Source organism: Grampus griseus (assembly GCF_964374135.1).
Source record: "Grampus griseus genome assembly, chromosome: 13".
Taxonomy (NCBI): domain Eukaryota; kingdom Metazoa; phylum Chordata; class Mammalia; order Artiodactyla; family Delphinidae; genus Grampus; species Grampus griseus.
Window position 1 is genome coordinate 75133720 of NC_139007.1, and position 15009 is coordinate 75148728.

Genomic DNA, 15009 nt, shown 5'->3' on the forward strand with positions numbered 1-15009 from the left:
ATATTAAAAAAAAACTGTATTTACATTTTTGCATTCATTAATGGAAATTTCCATAATTACCAAGCCAAATAAGACATTATCTGGGACTTTTGGAAAATTCACTTTGACCCTTTTATTTCAATTTAACAAACAACTAGAAGTTTATTAAAGGCATCAAAATTGCCTTTTGAAGGCTTGACAGAGTTAACTCCATTTCCAGAAAGTCTTAAAATTCACAGCCTCACCAAGAAGTTGCCAAGAAATTCTACTGAAAGATATTAGGTCAATCACTTGGATAGTTTGCCTGACTGACACCTAAATACTGGGTAGTTATCAACATTTCTAAGTTTCTAATGACTAACATTTTAAAGATACGCTCTGAGATTACTAACAATTTTTTACTCTTCCGGATTCTCCTCCTCGCAGTACACTCACTTGTAAAACTTTCATTCCATCCTGAGGTACATTGAGTAAGTACAGTTCCCCTGGCTGGTACCACCCATGTCAAGGGCTGTTAGGAGCAACACAGCTGTATTTTGCTCCCGTGTATAGTGGCAAATATTTTTCCAAAAGAAAACTGGTGCAGGAAGATACTATTCCTTCCCACTTTTCAAAGTTTTCTGACCTCTCGGAAGGCATCTGTAATATCTGGGTTTAAGACATACAACCCTACTGAGTTGAGGGATACAAGAGCCAGCAGTCGCTCAACGTGCCTTCGGGATCTAGGAGTCTCGGGATTCCCAGCTCCGTTTCAGCAATAGTGAAAGCCTCCTCCAGGTTTTCCCGGTTAGATCTTCCTTTCACCTTCTCCAAGTCCACTAGTTCCGGTTGAATAGCATGGATGACTGAATGAAAGGCCACTCCACTTCTCCAACTCCTCCCGAAGTCTTTTACTTCTATTCCGCTCTGCCTTTAAAGAAAATAATGATAATGTCACTTTCTAAGCAGGTAATGCACACTTCCTCAAAGACTCAATCCAATCCTTCTTGGCAGTGGACGATGGGCGGTTAGCTACACCGGTATACTGGTTTTGAGAAAAAATAAGCAAAGCAAAATTTTTAATGGGTACCAAGATAAGGTGTAGAAATTCTGGTTCCATACTTAAAGAGTTTTCTATATTAGAGTTTTCAGTAATTGAAAGACTCAATGGAAAGCACATTTTTAAAGGAACCCAATAGAGAGAAAAAACACCTGACAAAATAAAAAAAGGGAACATTTTAAAAACACCGAAACTGGTAATAATTCACCATTGTGTATTTTTTTGAAGAAGTCTCTAACACATTTCTAATGAGAATGACAAGCAGCCTGTGTTGTACATGCCCAGATGATAACAGACAGATATAATGTGGCTAAATTATATCAAATGCTGTAGAATGAACAAAATGCAAATGGTTGTGATGATGTCTCTAAACTAGTCACAAAAAACCCTATACTCCACATAAGTACAGACAAGATTAATTTATCCTACCATCAAACTGTTTGAGCAAATTGTTTTTTAAACTCTTTTTTTAGAATTGCCTTGAGGGCAATGTGCTGGCGGCAAATCTTTGCTCTTTCCTGGATTTAATTCAAAGCCAGATATGATCACTAAGAAGTGATGCAAGTTGGTAGCAATATTTTGGTGTTGAAAACAGAAGCGAGGCAAGCTCACAATGAATAATTTTTCTCTACATGTAGCTTATCAACCATAAAGACAGTTTCACAAAGAGTTGCAAAGATGTCTTTGAGCAACATTTTTTGATTAAGTCTAGAGCCTTTAAAGGTGACCAATAAATTAGGTAACATTCAGTAGATAAATATTGTGGTAGTTTCTTTTTATAAAATTAGTCTCATTACAGTTGTTTCTAAATAAAGCAGAAATAATATCACTCAATTCTTCTTTTCTACTATATTCTCAAAATTTCCACAAACTGTAAGAGACAGTATATCTTACTGATACCGTGATTAATATAAAAAGTTGGTAAATGCCCTTACATTTTCTCTCTGCAAACTTTAAGGTTCACTTTAAATCATGTTCTACCAATGTATACTGAGTTTGCATAAAATATATTGTGCTAAAAATAACATCCTTGGACCTAATCACTGGCTTCTTAAATAAATATTTTAAAAACAATTTTGTAAGATTGCAGCAACATCTCTTAGTTCTTTTAGAGTTTCTGGCTCTGGTGGTACAGATATAATTTTTTCAGACAATGCCTGACACACTGGCAAATGTCCACCCAGGTTAAACAGTATGTTCTTATTATCTATTCATTTGTACATTTGCCGCTGGCTTCATCTTATTTTTCTTCCTATATTTTCCATTTGCCAACAGTTCCCCATTTCAAAATGTTTTTGTATGCACAGTCTCTTTATGCCACCTCACATCATTTTTTTAATTTTATTTTACATTTTTTTATTTTTTTCAATTTTTTATTTTTTTTATACAGCAGGTTCTTATTAGTTATCTATTTTATACATATTAGTGTATTTATATCAAATTACATTTTAACAAATTTAGTTCTGGTTCAAGATGGCGGAGTAGAAGGACGTGCTCTCACTCCCTCTTGCGAGAACACCAGAATCACAACTAACTGCTGAACAATCATCGACAGGAAGACACTGGAACTCACCAAAAAAGATACCCCACATCCAAAGACAAAGGAGAAGTCACAATGAGACGGTAGGAGGGGCACAATCACAATAAAATCAAATCCCATAACTGCTGGATGGGTGACTCACAAACTGGAGAACACTTATACCACAGAAGTCCACCACTGGAGTGAAGGTTCTGAGCCCCATGTCAGGCTTCCCAAGCTGGGGGTCCTGCAATGGGAGGAGGAATTCCTAGAGAATCAGACTTTGAAGGCTAGCGGGATTTCATTGCAGGACTTCTACAAGACTATGGGAAACAGAGACTCCACTCTTGGAGGGCACACACAAAGTAGTGTGCATATCAGCACCCTGGGGGAAGGAGCAGTGACACCACAGGAGACTAAACCAGACCTACCTGCTAGTGTTGCAGGGCCTACTGCAGAGGTGGGGGGTGGCTCTGTCTCACTGTGAAGACAAGGACACTGGCAGCAGAAATTCTGGGAAGTACTCCTTGGCGTGATCCCTCCCAGAGTCCACCATTAGCCCCACCAAAGAGCCCAGGGAGACTCCAGTGTTGGGTTGCCTCAGGCCAAACAACCAACAGGGAGGGAACCCAGCCTCACCCATCATCAGACAAGAGGATTAAAGTTTTACTGAGCTCTGCCCACCAGAGCAATAGCCAGCTCTACCCACCACCAGTCCGGGCCATCAGGAAACTTGCACAAGCCACTTAGATAGCCTCATCCACCAGAGGGCAGACAGCAGAAGCAAGAAGAACTACAATCCTGTAGCCTGTGGAACAAAAAACACATTCACAGAAAGACAGACAAGATGAAAAGGCAGAGGGCTATGTACCAGATGAAGGAATAAGATAAAACCCCAGAAAAACAACTAAATGAAGTGGAGATAGGCAACCTTCCAGAAAAAGAATTCAGAATAATGATAGTGAAGGTGATCCTGGACCTCGGAAAAAGAATGGAGGCAAAGATCGAGAAGATGCAAGAAATGTTTAATAAAGATCTAGAAGAATTAAAGAAAAAACAAACAGAGATGAACAATACAATAACTGAAATGAAAAATATACTAGAAGGAATCAATAGCAGAATAACTGAGGCAGAAGAAAGGATAAGTGACCTGGAAGACAGAATGGTGGAATTCACTACTGCAGAACAGAATAAAGAAAAAAGAATGAAAAGAAATGAAGACAGCCTAAGAGACCTCTGGGACAACATGAAATGCACCCCTATATTCACATTACAGGGGTCCTAGAAGGAGAAGAGAGAGAGAAAGGACCAGAGAAAATATCTGAAGAGATTAGAGTCAAAAACTTCCCTAACATGGGAAAGGAAATAGCCACCTAACTCCAGGAAGTGCAGAATCTCATACAGGAGAAACCCAAGGAGAAACACGCCAAGACACATAGTAATCAAATTGGCAAAAATTAAAGCCAAAGAAAAACTATTGAAATCAGCAAGGGAAAAACAACAAATAACATACAAGGGAACTCCCATACGGTTTAACAGCTGATTTCTCAGCAGAAACTCTACAAACCAGAAGGGAGTGCCATGATATACTTAAAGTAATGAGAGGGAAGAACCTACAAACAAGATTACTCTACCCAGCAAGGATCTCATTCAGATTCTGTGGAGAAATCAAAAGCTTTCCAGACAAGCAAAAGCTAAGAGAATTCAGCACCACCAAACCAGCTCTACAACAAATGCTAAAAGAACTTCTCTAAGTGGGAAACACAAGAGAAGAAAAGGACCCACAAAACCAAACCCAAAACAATTAACAAAATGGTAATAGGAACATACATATCAATAATTACCTTAAATTTGAATGGATTAAATGCTCCAACCAAAAGACACAGGCTTGCTAAATGGATACAAAAACAAGACCCATATATATGCTGTCTACAAGAGACCCACTTCAGACCTAGGGACACATACAGACTGAAAGTGAGGGGATGGAAAAAGATACTCCATGCAAATGGAAATCAAAAGAAAGCTGGAGCAGCCATACTCATGTCAGATAAAATAGACTTTAAAATAAAGAATGTTATAAGACACAAGGAAGGACACTACATAATGATCAAGATATCAATCCAAGAAGATGTAACAATTATAAATATATACGCACCCAACATAGGGGCACCTCAATACATAAGGCAACTGCTAACAGCTATAAAAGAGGAAATCGACAGTAACACAATAACAGTGGGGGATTTTAACACCTCACTTACAACAATGGACAGATCATTCAAACAGAAAATTAATAAGGAAACACAAGCTTTAAATGACATAATAGACCAGATAGATTTAATTGATATTTATAGGAAATTCCATCCCAAAACAGCAGATTACGCTTTATTCTCAAGTGCACATGGAACATTCTCCAGGATAGATAACATCTTGGGTCACAAATCAAGGCCTCAGTAAATTTAAGAAAACTGAAATCGTATCAAGCATCTTTTCCAACCACAACGCTATAAGATTAGAAATCACTTACAGGGAAAAAAACGTAACAAACACGAACACACGGACGCTAAACAATACATTACTAAACAACCCAGAGATCACTGAAGAAATCAAAGGGAATTCAAAACATACCTAGAGAAAAATGACAATAAAAACACAACGATCCAAAACCTATGGGATGCAGCAAAAGCAGTTCTAAGAGGGAAGTTCATAACTATACAAGCCTACTTCAAGAAACAAGAAAAATCTCAAATAAACAATCTAAACTTACACCTAAAGGAACTAGAGAGAGAAGAACAAACAAAACCTAAAGTTAGCAGAAGGAAAGAAATCATAAAGATCAGAGCAGAAGTAAATGAAATAGAAACAAAGAAAACAATAGCAAAGATCAATAAAACTAAAAGCTGGTTCTTGGAGAAGATAAACAAAATTGATAAACCATTAGCCAGATTCATCAAGAAAAAGAGGGAGAGGACTCAAATCAATAAAATTAGAAATGAAAAAGGAGAAGTTACAACAGACACCGCAGAAATACAAAGCATCCTAAGAGACTACTACAAGCAACTCTATACCAATAAAATGGACAACCTGTAAGAAATGGACAAATTTTTAGAGAGGTATAACCTTCCAAGACTGAACCAGGAAGAAATAGAAAATATGAACAGACCAATCACAAGTAATGAAATTGAAACTGTGATTAAAAATCTTCCAACAAACAGAAGTCCAGGACCAGATGGCTTCACAGGTGAATTCTATCAAACATTTAAAGAAGAGCTAACACCCATCCTTCTCAAACTCTTCCAAAACATTGCAGAGGAAGGAACACTCCCAAACTCATTCTACGAGGCCACCATCACCCTGATACAAAAACCAGACAAAGATACTACAAAAAAAGAAAATTACAGACCAATATCACTGATGAATATACACGCAAAAATCCTCAACAAAATACTAGCAAACAGAATCCAACAACATATTAAAGGGATCATACACCATGATCAAGTGTGTTTATCAATATATGCAAATCAATCAATGTGATACACCATAGTAAATAATTGAAGAGTAAAAACCATACGATCATCTCAATAGATGCAGAGAAAGCTTTTGACAAAATTCAATACCCATTTATGATAAAAACTCTCAGAAAGAGGGCATAGAGGGAACCTACCTCAACATAATAAAGGCCATATACGACAAAGCCACAGCAAACATCATTCTCAATAGTGAAAAACTGAAAGCATTTCCTCTAAGATCAGGAACAAGACAAGGAGGTCCACTCTCACCACTATTATTCAACATAGTATTTGAAGTCCTAGCCACGGCAATCAGAGAAGAAAAAGAAATAAAAGGAATACAAATTGGAAAAGAAGTAAAACTGTCATTGTTTGCAGATGACATGATACTATACATAGAGAATCCTAAAGAGGCCACCAGAAAACTATTAGAGCTAATCGATGAATTTGGTAAAGTTGCAGGATACAAAATTAATGCATAGAAATCTCTTGCATTCCTATACACTAACAATGAAAGGTCAGAAAGAGAAATTAAGTAAACAATCCCATTTAGCATTGCAACAAAATGAATAAAATACCTAGGAATAAACCTACCTATGGAGACAAAAGACCTTTATGCAGAAAACTATAAGACACTGATGAAAGAAATTAAAGATGATACCAACAGATGGAGAGATATGCCATGTTCTTGGATTGGAAGAATCAATATTGTGAAAATGACTATACTACCCAAAGCAATCTACAGATTCAATGCAATCTCTATCAAATTACCAATGGCATTTTTTACATAACTAGAACAAAAAATCTTAAAATTTGTATGGAGACACAAAAGACCCCAAATAGCCAAAGCAGTCTTGAGAACAAAAAGCGGAGCTGGAGGAATCAGACTCCCTGACTTCAGACTATACCAAAAAGCTACAGTAAGCAAGACAATATGGTACTGGCACAGAAACAGAAATATAGATCAATGGAACAAGATAGAAAGCCCAGAGATAAACCCACACACCTATGGTCAACTAATCTATGACAAAGGAGGCAAGAACATACAATGGAGAAAAGACAGTCTCTTCAATAAGTGGTGCTGGGAAAACTGGACAGCTACATGTAAAAGAATGAAATTAGAACACTCCCTAACACCATAAACAAAAAGAAACTCAAAATGGATTAGAGACCTATATGTAAGACCAGACACTATAAAACCCTTAGAGGAAAACATAGGAAGAACACTCTTTGACGTAAACCACAGCAAGGTCTTTTTTGATCCACCTCCTAGAGTAATGGAAATAAAAACAAAAATAAACAAATTGGAACTAATGAAACTTAAAAGCTTTTGCACAGCAAAGGAAACCATAAATAAGATGAAAAGACAACCCACAGAATGGGAGAAAATATTTGCGAACGAATCAACAGACAAAGGATTAATCTCCAAAATAAACAGCTCATGCAGCTCAATATTAAAAAAACAAAGAACCCAATCCCAAAATGGGCAGAAGACCTAAATAGACTTTTCTCCAAAGAAGACATACAGATGGCCAAGAGGCACATGAAAAGTTGCTCAACATCACTAATTATTAGGGAACTGCAAATCAAAACTACAATGAGATATCACCTCACACCAGTTAGAATGGGCATCATCAGAAAATCTACAAACAACAAATGCTGGAGAGGGTGTGGAGAAAAGGGAACCTTCTTGCACTGTTGGTGGGAATGTAAATTGTTACAGCCACTATGGAGAACAGTATGAAGGTTCCTTAAAAAACTAAAAATAGAGTTACCATATGATCCAGCAATCCCACTACTGGGCATATACCCAGACAAAACCATAACTCAAAAAGACTCATGTAACACAATGTTTATTGCAGCACTATTTACAATAGCCAGGTCACGGAAGCAACCTAAATGTCCATCGACAGACTAATGGATAAAGAAGATGTGGTACATATATACATTGGAATATTACTCAGCCATAAAAAGGAATGAAACTGGGTCATTTGTAGAGATGTGGGTGGATCTAGAGACCGTCATACAGAGTGAAGTAAGTCAGAAACAGAAAAACAAATATCGTATATTAATGCATATATGTGGAACCTAGAAAAATGGTACAGATCAACCAGTTTGCAGGGCAGAAATAGAGACACAGATGTAGAAAACCAACGTATGGACAGCAAGGGGGGAAAGCGGCCAGGGGTGGGGGTGGTGATGTGATGAATTGGGAGATTAGGATTGACATGTATACACTGATGTGTGTAAAATGGATGACTAATAAGAACCTGCTGTATAAAAAAAAAAAAACTAAAAAAAAAAATTAAGGTGGGTGTAAATAAGTGAACAGCTGATAAATATTCATCATGTATTAGATATTTTCTGATTTTCTTGAATTTTATTGTATATATAAAATGTTTTCCTAAATATTCACCATGTTGGAACAATTAAAAATGGTTTGTTACATGGTCTTCCTCCTTATTTGTTGAATACACACACACACACAGACGCACGCACACACACTTATAATGTTTTGTATTAGATCAAACTAGTAGGTGATATTCCTAAAAAGCTTTAGTCCAAGCCTCTGAACTGTAGATACAAAATCAAAGAAAATGTAGATACCTCACTTAAAGAAGTGATACAAACTGAAAGAAACTTAGATACATCACTTAAAGAAGTACATCCAATTTATAGGCTAATAAATATTTGCTTCAAGTTATTTTGAATGGGTCTGTATACACATATCTTCATTTGTTTGGTTATCTTACTGATTTTTGTCCTAAAATACAACTGTTCTTAGACATTTGAAAAGAAGGTATGCAAATGTCAGACATGCTTTCATTTCTGACAGTATAGATAGCAGATGAAATTGGTAAAAAAAAAAAAAAAAAAAAGAAGGGGGGATTAACTATCTTGTGTTACTGAAACAGTTTTTTGATTTACTTATCAAGTATTTTGAAATTTTATATGAAAACTCAATACACTCCGACAATTTGGTGCTCACTGGATGTTTTATCCTTTCTCGCCATCTTCAGTCTTGTGAGATGGATAAACCTTCACACTACGGAGTCTCACAAATAATAATTTTACAGACATGTCATATACTGAACTAGGTACAGATTCTAAAGTTATTTTATCCATGTCAGGTAAGAAATTGCTTGAAAAATAAATACCAGGATAGTGTAAAATAGCTTTTAGAAAAATTATCGACAATGTGGGAGCATGACAGAATCATGTGTTCATTCCAGACTATTCATGGCAGAAAGCGGTCATCTCCCTAAATCTCTACAATTTATGCAGCTGTTAAATAAATGGATCTCACTGAGGTGTTGATAGGTGGAGAATCCTTGGGTCCACAAATCTGGACATTTATACAGGTAAGGAAAATACAACTTCCACCAATGTTACAAACATACAAGTTGCAGGAATGACGATTATTATTAGACCCCTGCACATCATGTGTGAAACAAAACTTATGCAGGAAAACTCCAACATCATTGAATTTGATTTTATTTCAAGCTATATAATATTAAATGAAAATTTATTTACTTTGTTTAATTAAATGCTGTGTGGAGCAAGAGACAACAGAATGTCACACTGACATTATTACAAATTTTTATCGTGATAGCATCATGATATATGTTGTAGCATGTGGTCACCAGTCCTCTCCTACCCAACACGTTTCTTCTCCCTGCTTGGTTAAGCTGCAAAAGAGATTAGTAATACCCACTGTAGATGGAATGCAAAGAGCATGCCAGCAATGTGGGAAGGGCTTTTAATTTCATCCCTACTAGAGTCCCAAGAGTCACAAAGCTTTGCTTTCAGAAATATTTTTAATTGCAACTTGAATCATAAAAATATACCCCAAATTAGAAAACCATCAACACACTTTACAAGTTAAATAAAACTATACGTTAGTAACACTAATTACATCTTCTCTACGTTTATTTTTTTCTCTCCTTATTTTTGCTCTTCAAACTCTTTAAAAATAGAACTTCCTGTGTGTAGTGCCTCAGTGTTTTATAATGATAAGTACTTGTTTACAACTATTTTCCAGAAGGAGAGAATTAGATGTGGGTTATATCTAGGCATGTGAAACAAAATAGAAAGCGAGTTAATTTTACATGTCATTTAGGAAAATCTTACAAAAACACATCTTCTAGGTGAAGAGATCTTATTACGTACCACATCTGACCACAAAATATTGGTATGATCAACTTGAAACTCTATTGCAATTGCTATGAGAAAGTACTTTTTGAGAGTAGTAATTTTATATCCAGTATCCTCACATATATGTGCACACATGTAAACTTATTATGCTTAGAAGCAAACTCCCAGTCCATATAGCTGGAGCTGACAAAAGAATGTACATTCCAGATAAAAGATAAGATCAAAGAAAACATTAAAAAATAAAATTGCCAGAAAGTGTCAAGGTATAAAAACAAATATGATTATTTCAGAATGTGGATCTCAGTCCACAATATTATTAAATAGAACTCAATAGTCTTACGAAGAGATAATCACGTTTAAACCTCTAAATTATTTGTGTAAAAATTATCTAATAGCAGCAGAAAATCCAAACAATGACCTAAATGGCATTAGTCCTCATGCCAATCAAGTGTAGGGATTAAACAACTTAATTGGGTCCCATCACACAAGTGAAGAAGGATTTAGTTTTATTACAACATTTTCCTAGAGTATCAGGGATGCTTTCTGTTTACATTTTAATTCAAGGGAAGAGTGAAATGAGAGCCGGAGCAAAGCCATTCATTCCTCTGTCTCCATAAATTTTGCAATCACTGGAATGTGCACTCAGTCATAAATTGATACCTCAAATTATTCAAGCGTTTCTAATTTAAACAAACTCCTTCTTGGTACTTACTTGGCGACTGTGTACTGGACCCAGTTTAATAAAGCCTTCTTAGCATTTCCTTGGATCTTGGTGGCCACCTTCCGTTTGCTTGGGGGGCTGGTGGTCTCAGAGCTGACCACGCTGTCCACGGAGGATGTGCTGCTGGACAGAGGCTGCAGCTGCGGTAGGTTGCTGGTCAACTCCTCAATCTGCGTGAGCATCAACAGTCGGCAAAACGTCAGCATTACGTCAGCGTTATCTTTGTTCTTCTCTTCTCAGGTGGTTTAATTTTCCAACTTGATTGATCTTAACACCCTTAACCTCCCAACAATATAAGCTCTTAAAGGGCACGACCAATGTCTTACTCCTGTTTGCACTTCCTTCCACATCTAAAATGGGACCTTGTACACAGTAATGAACACTTGTTAAATACATGCATGAATGAAAAAAACAAAACCTAATGGTTCTCCAGACTCAAAGGATGTACACACCAAGAGTGAGTCCTAATGTAAACTACAAACCTTGAAATGATAGTGATGTGTCAGTAAAGGTTCATTAATTGTAACCAAGGTTCCACTCCCATGGGGGATACTGGTTAAGGGGAGGCTATGCATGTGTGGGTGCAGGAGGTACATGGGAAATTTCTGTACTCTTTGCTCAGTTTTGCTGAGAACCTCAAACTGCTCTAAAAAATAAAGTCCATTTCTTTAAAAAAATGACCTTACGGCTAGAAGAATTATCCCAGAGAGAACAGCAAGTTAATTTCTCCCCTTAATGTCTAATAGGAGCATAGAACCGCTCCCTTCCAGAGGACAAAGAAAAGCTTCCTGAACTCTTTTTACACCAATATTTCATCTCCATCGTGTTCTACCCACTTCTCGGATTGGGTACCTGGCCGAGTTCTTTGGGGAGTTCCATATATAACACCTTAGCGAAGAAAAAGAGGGCATTTTCTGCCAACAAAAAACAATGTACATGTGAAGGTCACATCTCTGCTAACTTGAGGTTCAGCCGCAAAGGTACAGAAAATGAGGGCATTATTCATCATTAAAATGTCCACCACTACCTCCATCTGTGACATTTATATCAACTGAAAAGGGAGCTGAAGAAGTACAATACCTGGAAATACAGAATAATGGTCCACATCAGTCCGAGAACTATCGAGGGTCGGCCATCAGCTATATCAGTGGAGTTAATGTTGACTAATTTAATCTGTTTAAAAAGAAAAACTGTACTAGTAATGTACTAGAAGATTACAGACCATTTAATTACGCAATAAGTAGCACTTGACTAGACGTCAATAACATGTGGTCATGCCTGGGAAGCAGTACACAAGAGGAAGCAGGGTGAGCCATAGAAACATGGTTTCAGTGGAAATTTCAGGGGCATTCATTAGGTGCACACAATAAACACAACTACAGAATGAATTTCAAAAACTGGTTTAAAGTTGAAAAAAATATGACATCATGCGAGGAATTACCAACAAAATGCCAGACAGGAAAAAAAAAAACAGGTTATTCTTTACATTAAGAGGTTGACTGGAATGGAAAAGAAACTCTGAGGGGAAGTTTAAGAAGATGCACTTACTTTGAAATTTGTTACCAAATAGCATGAAACTTATGTTCTCTTTTACCTATAAAAGTCAGCAGTTAAAAATTCTAAAATTTGTACTAACCGGTGATCCTCTGTACATGGACTGACATGAAAAACAAAGAGAGAAGATGATACATATATAAATAGTCCTTCAAAATCCACATTATTTGTTCAAAGGGAATAAAAATGCAGGTGGTAAATTTAGAGCGTGATTTGCAGAATACATTTTAAAGATAAAGGAAAGGCAAGAAATAGTTAATTATTAAGAGAAACAGTTAAGAGAGTAGAAAGAGACTGGGGGGATTCAGTTCCCTACTTTGGGGCACTGACAACTAAAAAGCACTCAGAATTAATCTGTCTACAATTGTCCCCAATTATTCATTTCAATGTCTTCCCAACTATGAGGAAGTCCCAGGAACATAGACTTGTATGGTAGGTCTAGCTCAGTCAGCCTCTGCAGAATACAGTTAGCTACTTATCCTCCTCTTCATAATCCCTGGACAAATAAGAAAAAAACTAAGGTACTTCTTAGACTTCTAGCTCAATAATTCTCAGCCAAGGGCTTCCCTGGTGGCGCAGTGGTTGAGAGTCCGCCTGCTGATGCAGGGGACACGGGTTCGTGCCCCGGTCCGGGAAGATCCCACATGCCGCAGAGCGGCTGGGCCCGTGAGCCATGGCCGCTGAGCCTGCACGTCTGGAGCCTGTGCTCCGCAACGGGAGAGGCCACAACAGTGAGAGGCTCGCGTACCGCAAAAACAAACAAACAAACAAACAACAAAAAAAATAATTTTCAGCCAAGATTTAATAAGGTGTGATACTAAAATAAAGTTCAGAAGTTTGTAAATAGCTTACTTTTTAAAAAATATCAGAAGCAAAATCATCCCACAATCACCTTACTCTTGAGTAATTGGTTTAAATTTACTAGTTATACAACTGAGAAGTAAAGTAAAAGCTAGCACAAAAGTCATTGTAAATAATTTGAGATATACCCATGGGATTTTATCTCACTGCTGAAGTTCATTCAGCAGGTTCAGAGACAGAAAAAAATTGAGAACTTCCACAGATCACAAGATCGTATGTCTACTTCTTTTAAACCTAGCACTGTGTAAGATATAAAATACTTGTTGGTGGAAAATAAAGAGTGTCACATTTCTTTAATCTTTTATGACAGAACCTATTACAATCTTTATAATCATTTTGACGGCTCCATTTTACAATTTCTCCAGAATTTTCTCTATATCCATTTTAGTGTCCATGGACCACAAATTTATAATACATGCTAATAACCACAAGATTAATGCCTTTCATAGAGGACAAATTATTTCTCTTTCCTTATATATCATTCTTTTTTAAAATGCAATTGAATATATAAGTTGAATTTCCTACCTCAACCCAGCTCCAACTGCACTTTGAAGTTTATACGTTCAGCTTATTACAGAATCTGAAGATCTTTTGCTCAACTTGTGAAGAAAAAACGTTTTTCAAAATTATTTTCTTTCTTAAAACCTTAAAAACCATAATGGGTTTGGGGAGCACAGGTTCTTTGCCTGTTATACCTCCTCTCCCTTGCAAAATCCTATGAAATATACAATAAACTTTTAATAGCCCTAAGATTGTGGGAGGGGCAATAGAGACACATCCAAAGAGACTGAAGAATTCCAGAAACCAGAAAGGATGAATCACATAGATGGACCTCACCTCAGACCTTCTGAGCCAGAAAACAAGGAAGACGACCTAAGAATCTGTTTTAACAAAACCTCTAGGTTTGGAGAAGTTTGATTTTGTAAGCCAGAGGCCCGAATGGACTGAATTATCTTCAAAATTCACATGTTGAGGCCCTAACCCCCAATGTGACTGCATTTGGAGATAGAACCTTTAAGGAGACAATTAAGGTGAAACAAGGTTGTAAAAGTGAGCCCTAATCCAATAGGACTGGTATCCTTATAAGAAGAGGAAGAAACACCGGAACCCTCACTCTCACTTTCTCTCTCTCTCTGCACACACACACAAGAAAGGTCACGTGAAGGCACAGTGCCAAAGCAGCTGTCGGCGAGCCTGGAAAAAAGGAGGAAATCAACCCTGATGACACCTTGATCTTGGACTTTCAGCCTCCAGAACTGTGAGAAAATACATTTCTGTTGTTTAAGCTATCCAGTCTGTGGTATTCTGTTATGGCAGCCATAGCAGACTAATACAAGGCCCACAGACCTTTCAAAAAAAATTTGAATTATTTGGGAAAAATTTCAAAAAAATTTAAATAAAAAATCCAGACTACCAGCTTTTCTTGATACATTGGAAAACCTAATGAACAGATGCATCACCACTTTACGAGTTGTTTTCTACATATATATATAGGTAGCCAAATACCTGCATTAGTTAATAAGTAACTTAAATAAATTAAATAAATAATAAGATTTCAATAAAAATCCAGACTACTGGCTTTTCTCGTTCAACTGTTAAACCTGGGATCACTGTGCTTGCATTTCATCGAGGTAACACCAGATGGAATTGAGTATTTGCGTCCTTCTTCCAGACA

General features: G+C 36.9%; 1 protein-coding gene across 6 annotated transcripts in view; it reads right to left on the reverse strand.

The window, feature by feature from the left end:
• SYNE1 (spectrin repeat containing nuclear envelope protein 1) overlaps positions 1-15009 on the reverse strand; it is a gene marked incomplete at its 5' end in the record, with an annotated part of 457248 nt that overhangs the window by 335811 nt on the left and 106428 nt on the right. For 5 of the 6 annotated variants that reach the window (XM_082668957.1, XM_082668956.1, XM_082668955.1 and 2 more), the window contains 4 exons: positions 693-889; positions 10911-11089; positions 12000-12092; positions 12556-12576. In XM_082668957.1, the coding sequence (XP_082525083.1) occupies positions 693-889; positions 10911-11089; positions 12000-12092; positions 12556-12576 (490 nt within the window). The remainder of the gene's footprint in view (positions 1-692; positions 890-10910; positions 11090-11999; positions 12093-12555; positions 12577-15009) is intronic. The other variant, XM_082668958.1, reaches the window with a different exon arrangement.